At 33.7% G+C, this 9,997-nt stretch overlaps 1 protein-coding gene across 3 annotated transcripts; it reads left to right on the forward strand.

Annotated features, from left to right (window-relative positions):
• The first annotated feature begins 1,632 nt into the window (after positions 1-1,632).
• On the forward strand, positions 1,633-7,091 carry LOC110721693 (bZIP transcription factor 27-like). Of its 3 annotated transcripts, XR_002511457.1 has the most exons (4): positions 1,633-2,314; positions 2,541-2,618; positions 2,778-2,875; positions 6,796-7,091. XR_002511457.1 is itself a non-coding variant. In XM_021900894.1 (3 exons), exons 1-3 carry the CDS (start codon positions 1,937-1,939, stop codon positions 2,802-2,804), a joined length of 483 nt encoding a protein of 160 aa, XP_021756586.1. In that variant the 5' UTR covers positions 1,633-1,936; the 3' UTR covers positions 2,805-3,243. The 3 variants fall into 3 exon arrangements, 2 of the variants coding, with proteins under 2 accessions (XP_021756586.1, XP_021756585.1); XM_021900894.1 differs by lacking the exon at positions 6,796-7,091 and having other exon boundaries at positions 2,778-3,243; XM_021900893.1 differs by lacking the exon at positions 2,778-2,875 and having other exon boundaries at positions 1,635-2,314.
• The last annotated feature ends 2,906 nt before the right edge of the window (positions 7,092-9,997 follow it).

Below are 9,997 nucleotides of genomic sequence, written 5' to 3' on the forward strand. Positions count from 1 at the left end.
GCAGCGTTAGCCTCGTAAAGCATGCCTACTGGCCAAGCTAATAGTGGTAGCATCAGTCCGCAAGCATGCGAGCAGGCCAATGCTAGCAAAGTTAGCACCAGCTTGCAAGCACGCGAGCAGGCCTAGCTAGTAGCCCGCTAGCGCCCAGCAAGCTCGCGTGGGCTTGCGATGTGCTGGCAAGCCCAACCAAGGGAAAGGCCGCCATTTGGGTGTGCCTTGGAACCCAAGGCTTGGCCAGCCAGCTTGCCTTGCCTTTGGGTGAGGTGGTGGCTTGCTTATTCTCTGAGGTTTGTGGTCCTTACCTAACCCCTCCCTTGGATTGACACTTGTCATTTGCTTATTGTTTATGCTAATTAATTTAATTTAGAATTAAATTAATTGCTTATTTTTCTCATTTCATCAACTCTCCCACATGAAAAGATGATTGAAGTTTTGAGAGTGCTTTGCCTATAAATACCAACCTTGGGAGTTGGGAAATTAATTTGAGTTGAACTCAATAAGACATTTCCCTAAAGCGTGAGAAAACCTTTAATTTTGTAAAACTCATTTTTGGTTTTGACTAATCTAAGCTACGAGGTAGGAACCTTGTTCGGGCGCGTGGGTGTGTGAAGTAGGAGGATTCGCGCATGCGTGTCTTGAGCTTTACGGAGGTCGTGCTCGGGTTCGTGTGAAGCACGCTACGAGGGTAAGAATGTTTTTCCCTACTTTCTCTCTCTCCCTCTTTATGTGTTTATCGCTTTATTAATTGCATGTTTATTTGTTTAGTTGTATTAATTATGCATGCGGTCCGGGCGGATTTTGGTTCCGCACGGTGCTCACGTATCGTAAAACTCAACAAAAATATGGTATTTTTAGAGGTTGTAATAAGGTGCAAAATTTCCTTAAATTTATGGAGGAAAATATTATGAAAGGTAGTACTACTACTTTTATCGGGCAATCTAAAAAATATATTTACATTACATAACATAGGTAGAAGGTAACCAATCTAACCATATGGGCAAATAAATAAATTAGCTCATTGTCATCTTTATTGATTTGTGTGCGAATTTTCTATGATTCATCAATTGAGACAGGAAAGAAGTATATTCTAAATGTTGAATTGTTGCAAGTAGTTAGGAATTGATCGAAAAAGTACTTGGGTCTAAAAATGGTGGCAGGTTGTGTCTTGTACCAGTTTTGCGTTCCTTGGATTTGACTAGGCCGGACCCATGGTTGAGTTCACTAATTACATGTTTGTCTCGTGTCAATATTTCTAAGCTACTCGCCATACATGGTCCAAGACTCCAAGCCCATGTAACATGGTGTTGTGTTGTGTCATGTTTGTGTACCTATGTCAAATTTAACAAGTTTAAAACTTATGCGGTATCACTATTGACCATACTTTATTGTGCTTCTTCGAATATAATATGCATCCAAAGCAGTGTTATGTCATGCTTTTTTCATATTAAACCAGGTTATTTCACGGGCCAGCAGGCCCAAACCCATCTTTACTTGGTTCCTTCGGATAGGGTTGGATTTGATTCATTTGAAATGTCATCATTATTTGGAGACATTAGGTGGCCGGAAATGAGGTCCCACTCAAAAAAATATGTGGTCTAAAATTGCTAATGGTGCCAGGTTGGAGCTATTCTATTGCTCAAGCCATGTAAAAATATCAACTGAGAAGCACCACTAGTACACTTACCTCACTAAAAATCGAATCTTTTTCTCCATTAATTTCTCTTACTTTTGTCCAATCTTCAATAGAATCAATTTCTTTCTCTACCAAAAACCCCAAACCCCAAATATTAAATTTAATTTTAACTTTTTTCTTTCTGATCTCTGCATGTCTCCTTCATCTCTATTCCTCAATATTTCACCTGATCTTCCAAATCATTCTCTCATATAATCATAAAAAAAAACCCACAAAAAAAAAAAAAAAAAAAAAAAAAAAATCATGGAAGAACTTTGGAATGGCATCCACCAATCTTCTTTACAAGACTTCTTATCTCGAGGTTCAATCAAAGATAAAGATCAGAATGAAAAACAGGTTGATGATGCAGATGATAAAAATGAGATGTTTAAGAAAGAGTTTCTTAATAGTCTTAACACCCCTGGTTTTATTTCTTCACTAAACTCCCCATTTGAAGCTTTGGCTACTGTTGCTGTTTCTTCTTCTGCCACTTCTTTATTGAATTCCACTTGTTTTTCTGTCAAAAACAAGCGGATGTCTGAAGATCAGAACATTGTCGATGGTGAAATTGGTGTTGATCAAAGGCACAAGCGTATGATGAAGAATAGAGAGTCCGCTGCTCGGTCTCGTGCTCGTAGACAGGTCCTCATTCTTTCTTTTATAACGCGTCTGCGTTACATTAATAATAACATTGCTGATGTGGTGTTACCTTATTTTATCATCTGCGCATTATGTGCTTTATGATATGAATTTATCTAGGATGTGCTACTAAATTATGTTTATGGTAAGATGGTTCAAATTAATTTCCAAAGGCAATATATATGGAGTTTACCATATATTTTGTATATTCCTTCAAAATTTTGTGCAGGCTTATACAAGTCAGTTGGAAAGGGAACATGCTGAATTGAAAGAAGAAAATGCTAAGCTTAGGAAACAGCAACAAATGGTGATTACTTATCTTAATTAATTGGTTAGCTTTAATATTATGATTATTATTATTATGTTTGTGTTTGATTATATAGCCCTAAATGTGTTAAATTCATGTTTTTTGGATGTGATCTGGTCTTTGACCTTTGCCCTTTTACTGCTGTCCCACCTTAAACAGGGGAGCTGCTTATTTAACAATTGTTGAGGATAATGTCCAGGGTAGATCAAGAGTTTGTGTGCAAATTTTATTATATTTTCGGGTGTACCTGAAAGAAGGTATGTCCAGTGACGCGTAAGACCGTGAGACCTTGAACACGCGTTCTTATGAGCACGATCATGTGTTCTAGCTAGTGTCCCATGAATTAACTACACAAATATACAACTTATAGTCTGTGTGCACGTGCATAACACATGTCGCATGGGCATATGTAAGCTTTGAATGTATAATACTAGTGGAATACAATTTATGGCGAGTAATGCTACCTTAATTTATAATTAATATGTTGACAATATTTTGACATAGGTATATTACGTAGAAATATTATGATCAAGAAAATTCAATTAATTGTTTTTCAAAATTAGCTTGTAATGACTATAAAGTTTTTTTTTGAAAGAGTAATGACTATAAAGTTTTGATAGTTCAACATTTTAACTAGTTTAGTTTCCATTTTCCTTAACACAAATTATGTGTAGGCATATTATGGCAAGTAATTAAGAATGAAATTTGTCAAAACCTGTTTGGTTTCATTTTATATCATTGTCTTTAAAATTATATTGACCATTGATCATTTTTTAAAAAGAATATCATGGATCATCTTGCTAAAAACATAAAGTTTTACTTGATGAAATTAACACAAACATGAGTTGAACATTGATAATTTTATATTGTAAGTCATTTTAACTTCTAAATATAATAGAGATTAAAGATTTTAATTTAAATCATATAAGACCAAAGAAAACCTAATATACGTAGAGAGATTACTTATTTAATACAAGTATATAGCAATTCCTAATACGCAATTGTCCCATGATTAGAGGAATAAGTGATTTCTAGCTACTTTGAAAATGATTTTGACACTCTTATTTGCAAGTGGAACAAATATAATACTCTCAAAATAGTTGTCTATTAAATTCTAGACCTATATGGATATGATTGTGTGAAATTTTAAAAGCACTTTAAAATTGCCCCGTGATTTGAGTGAAAAAGTTATATAGGTTGTTCAAAATCTAAACATTAATTTTGCCAGAGTTTATCCATCTTTTCACTGCTTTTTGTTTGTTTAATTGTATGAAATTGGTAAAAGACGAAAGTATCACAACCTAAAGTAGTGAATGTGAGAATATGTTATTATTTAGGCAAAATTGGTTGTAATACCCTGAAATATGGCTTAGGTGCATTGAGCACTCTGAATTTTGCGTAGTAGCCAAACCACCACCCATTATGGTGTTAGGTGCGACGAGTACCTTAAATGAAAATTTACGGCCACTTATTTCATCAGAGTAGTTAAATCTTCACTCTCCAAAACAATTATGCAGTCTTCCATCCACTTGGCACGCGTGGATTCACTTCCTCTGGTGAAATTAATGGCCGAAAATTTTCATTCAAGGCACGCGTCGCACCTAATACCATAGTTAGTGGTGTTTTGGCTACTACGCAAAGTTTAGGGTGTTCAATACACCTAAGCCATACTTCAGGTGTTGCGGTCAATTTTGCCAATTATTTATCATAAGTTCTAAGTTGCTACGGAGTAATAAAAATGTCAAATAAAAGAAAACAGAGGGGTATAATAGACATTTTATAGTCCGAAAGTCAATTCCCCAAAACATGTGGTATTGGCGTATTGCATTACGCAAAAATTAATATTATATTGTTATGTAGGGCTACATAAGACTATGATTCTAAGCCAAGAAACTATAATTCATGCCTACTAAATTCTTCTAGTAAAGAATACAAAAAAAGTTCAGATTTTCAGTCGTCGTTGTGTTGAATAGTCAATTTATTTGGCCAGATATTTTTACTATTTCTCTTGTAAGATTTTTTAAGCATTTGTTTTTATTTTTTAGTTAGTATTTAATAATTCTATCACTTATCAATAGTGTTAAAGTTAGATAATTTTGTCGCTTTAAATTTCGTTATCATATCATAGTCATCTTTTTATTTTGTATTTTTGTGGGTGTTGGACTGTTGGGTGGTTGGGGCTAGAATTATTTGTCACTCGTGATTAGAACTTTAAAAGTGGCCATTGAGCCACTTTACCCAAGCCGTTGTGAATTACCTCGACAAAAGCTTGGGTATATTGTTAATGGTATTTTAATGTTGAACCTACCAAATTTGGGAGTTTACTCAAACTTAGTAATTTAGTTTAAAAACTTTAAGTTGCTAAAGTTTTCGATTTGACTTTATTTGACAATCAACAGTTGGTGGTTAATGGATAATAATTCCTTTTTTTAGGGGATGGGGATTCTCAATATTAGGGTGAGCACGGATCGGATATTCGTATCCGAAACTTAGGATATGTATTTATATCCGATATCCGATCCGAAATTTCCGGATCAAATACTTCGGATATCGAGTATCCGATTCTTTTATTAAAATTGATCATTTAATACTAAATTAAGCTTTTAAAGGCAAAATTAATTTTTTTAAAAGGAAAATTAATATGTATATTTGGTTTAAAAAATAAAAATAAAAATATGTATATTTAGTTTTTTTTTGCAGAATATTATTAACTCACAAAAATCAAATATTAAAGTATACTAAATTAGTAAATTACTAATTATGATGAGCAATCAAATATCAACCTTCAGAATCTAAAGACAACCAGAAAATGATGAGCAATAACTTAGAATCAACTAATTGAAATCGACAATAGAAGGCGGAAATCAGCCTATATTTATACTTAAAATCAACTAATTGAAATCAACAATAGAAGGCGAAAATGAAAATCAGCCTATATTTAACAAATTAAAATCAAAATCATGACCCATGAGTAGCTGAAAAGAAGGCGAAAATGAAGAACGGAAAACTGAAATCGTGAGAGCAGCGAAAAGTGGAAGAAGCCGTGAGGAGGAGAGAGTAGCCGCCGCTACCACCGTCGAAATGGAGAAGCCGCCGTCGATTTGGGACTGAGATCTGAGAGGAGCGCAGTCGATCTGAGAGGAGTTGCCGTCGATTTAGGAGCGCAATGAGGATTACGGTTGCTGGTTTGGTGGTTGGAAGGGGTCGTTCACTTCTGGCGGTTAAGGTGGTTGTTGTTGCTGGTGAGAAGGGGCGGCGCAGTAGCGAGGTGGTCAACTGGTCTGTGTCGAGTAGGGGGAGGGGTTGACCACCGGGAGGAGGGGGGAGGGCTGCTGAACAGGAACAGAGGAGAGAGAGAGAGAGAGAGGCGTGAGTTTGTGTCTGTGGGAAATGAATGAATATTGCCGTATTGGGTTTCTGTTTAGGGTTTCATTCTCAAACCTTTTTTTTTCTAATATGAGAAGGCTGAGAGGTAGAATATTCAAGAAATAAAAAAAGGTAAATTATGTGATTTTTTAGATATCGGATCGGATATTCGATATCCGACTTTTTTCAGATATCGGATATCCGAAATTTAAAATTTGGATATCCAATATCCGATTTATCCGAATCGGATATCCGATGCGAAATTAAATTCAGATCGGATATCCATAATTTACGGATCGGATGTGGATCGAATCATTGAATTTTTGGATCTTCAGATAGTTTTGCTCAGCACTAATTCTCATACTTATCCTTCACTCACAAGGGGTTGTGCCTGTTAAACCTAATAGAGTTAGAGTTGACTCGTGTGAGATTCTTCTTTAGGAAAGTGCATTCATCTTACCTAAAAAATAATTACAAAGAGGGGAATTAGTCGATAGCAAACGAGAACATGTTGTTCAATTTGTAGAATTAGCTAAAGCTTTCAACTTTTAAATTTGGTAAGAAAAGTCATGAATTGAAAATATGCAATATATAAGTACGAATCATATTATAGTTTTTATTATTTGATTATTTAAAAACCTTAAAGTCAATAGTTAGTATAAAATAAATAAATATTGCATTTATGACAAAAAAAATATAAAGTGTACCTTTCATTAAATATATTGTAATGTGTAGCCAAAGAAGTGGTTGTAATTTTGAATTTTAAAGAGAAGTTATCTCAAATTTGTCGTTTTATTTGTTGTGATTGCAGTTATCCCTATCTATTTCAAGTGAGGTGCCGAGAAAACGTAGTCATAGTAGATCGTCTACAGCACCACTTTAAGGCCGGAATAAGAAATTTAATCCAAGTTTTGGATTGGTTTCTAAGAAGAGCTGTATAAATTAGGGTTGCTATGGGAGTAGTAGAGTTCAGGGTTGCTTTGCCTTGTTCAATGCATTGTACAAATTATGAGTTGGAATTTTTGCTGATGAAACATAAACGTGTAGTATGATATTGTAAATATTTTGTTCTTTAATTATATGTCCTTATTGTGTGTGTTTATGTCATAGTTATACTCTCATATCTTTGTTTTTGGTCCAATGATTTAATTTTTCTTGTCCAATGGAATTGTACGGGTGGTTGAGATGAATAGACATAAACAGTTTAATAATTAGTTGCTAGTGCGTAGCAAAATTAAGTCACTTTAAATGGTATTGGGTCCACAGTAATGGCTAAGCAAAGTCAAAGTAGTGAGACCTTTAATGCAATTCAAATTTCAACCGTCAATATTTTTATATATACAAAATTAAAAATAATAATTTAAAAAAAATTAAAAAAGAAATAATTGGGTTTTTAGGGTTAAGAATATCCTAGCTTCCACTTTTCACTTAAAAGAAAAAAATCGATAAATATGAGTACATAATCAATCATCATCCTACTCACTATGTGAACATATTTCCTTTATAAGTTTTATAATCAATCATCATCAAACTAAACTATTTTTATTATAAGTTTTATAGAAATGTCTTAATCATAATCTATAGACCTACTTAAAAGCTCCTTTAAAGATGTGTATTGTCATGATTGTAAATTAGTATACAATTTATATTTTATTGAACAAAATTCATATTTATTGATGATTTAGTCCTATAAAATTTATTAAAATATTACAGTCTAAAATAATAAATTTATTTACCTCATTTTTTCCACTTTAATCGATACTAGTTGACTTTAGTGTTTGCTAAGATCCAACTATAGTTAAGCTCTTAAAAAAAACCTTTATTATTTAATTAGTCTTAGGCGAGTTGCAGCCTGCAATTCAAACTAAGGACATGTTTAATTATATCTATGCTATATAATAAGCTTAAATTTACTTAAAATACATAATTACATAATACATATATAAAATAAAACAAATTCAACATCTTTAGTATTAAGCTATATATATATATTTCCATTATCATCTAGGTTTTATATAAAATTTGTTTTGATTTATCTCAATGAATAGATCAGATTATTAATATTCAATTGTTATATTTTTCACTAATAAGCAACTAAGATATTTATGGTCAAAGTGTTGCATTGACAAACGTGCACAGTCCAAATGGGAAAAATCAAATGGGGACGAAGGGAGTAATAACAATTACACTAGAAACTTCTTGCAGTATGTTTAGAATCATTATGGATATCTATAAAGAATCTAAAGTTTGACAATGTCTTGGAGTTTGATGCATGTAGAAAGTTCTTTGCACATAATGACATCAATAAGCTAAGCCTTGTTTTCTTGTATCATCTAGAACTTAGAGAGCACCTAGAGTAGTAGAGTGTAAAGAACACATACATTGCATTGACATATTTGAACATTACAAGAGCCTTGAGTTTCCAAGCTGCCTTGCCTTGGTCTTAGTTAGGGCTGTGGGAGTAAAACATTTTATATCATCAACAAAATGGAAATGAAGGAAAAAATACAAGTTAATATTCTATATTAACAAAGTTTGTTTATATCAGGGTATAAATGTCATTTCCACAAACTATTAAGGCATAGTGTTGTAAATTCCCCAACATTAAATCTTCAACCTTCTACTACAATGGAGGTGACTGTGAGTATCCACCGCCACAACCACTGCCACACCCACAACCCTTTATCAAGATTTCTCATCGAACCACAAAAAAGGATGCAATTGTACCTTCTTCAAATATGTTCTGAGCAATTTCATCAACAATTGAACCCAGCACGAAGCTCTTCAAGCTCGATTTTTGTCAAATCGAAAATCAACAAAGCTCCATTGTTATAGCCCAAGTACCGTGGGAAAATACCTACTATTTTGGGTTAACCATTCCCCTAATTTATGTATTAATTGTTATGGTTTTCTTTAAATTTGGCGGCGAAGCTGTCGTCTTGCCGATATTCATGGAAGAAAGGAATTGTTGGTGGCGTTCATGGAGGTGTGCTGATGGTGTTTACATTATTCATGTAAGTGTGGTGATGGTGGTGTACTGGTTTGCTACTGTGTTGCTGTTGCGTTGAGAGGAAGAAGATGAAATTAAAAAAAAAAGTCTTTTTATTGTTGATATAAGTTGTTAATATAGGATATTACTGGGTATGGCTCGAAATGAAGTAGTTATTGCAAAATAAAATGTCATTTGAATTTTTTTTTCAACCAACCTCTTGTACAAAATCATCTAAAGGGTACATTATACATATTTGGGTGTCTTGCTTTGACATGTACTTCCCCTTTCACAACAAACTACTCTCTCCTTAGTGCATACGTTACTTTATGTAATTTTGGGATGTCTAGAAACTTGTTTGAAGGAAATTAGGACTCACATTCCACGTTAGACGAAATACTTTGTGTCTGACATTCCTAGTCAAAACAAACCTCATACAACTCACATTGCCAACTTGGCAAATGTTGTGCTTCACCCTTCCTTCTTTTGATTCATACCTTGACACTACTCAATTGATTAAATATCAATCTAATATAATTCTTGATCATATACCTAAGAGCATGTTTGGTTTGTGTATTTTATGAACTGGAAACAGACTCGATTAAACCAATAGCGTTACCGAATGTTTGGTTAGAAAGTTTAGTAACAATTACCATTACCTAAGGGTAATGGTTACCTCTCATTTGTTACCTCTCAAAAAATTAGGGTAACAAATACCCTTACCCTCCTCAAACACAAACAATGGGAGTAAAGTAAATGATTCATTTCCATGATTAAACCAAACAAATGAAAAGGTAATAGTTGAATGATTCATTTCCACTTTCTTATTTGTTTTCTTTCCATTCCGTTTCCATTATTCAAACCAAACGTTCAAACGTCCCCTAAGATGCCAAGAGATTACACTGATCCAATAAATGTTAGACAATGACATTAGTATACGAAGATACTACAAAATTACAGTGACGACATTACTTTTTTTAAATTCCCTTCTCAGAGCTTGGATGCTCGAAAAATGATCACTATA

The sequence above is a fragment of the Chenopodium quinoa genome, unplaced genomic scaffold (genome assembly GCF_001683475.1).
Source record: "Chenopodium quinoa cultivar QQ74 unplaced genomic scaffold, ASM168347v1, whole genome shotgun sequence".
NCBI classification, from domain to species: Eukaryota; Viridiplantae; Streptophyta; class Magnoliopsida; order Caryophyllales; family Amaranthaceae; genus Chenopodium; species Chenopodium quinoa.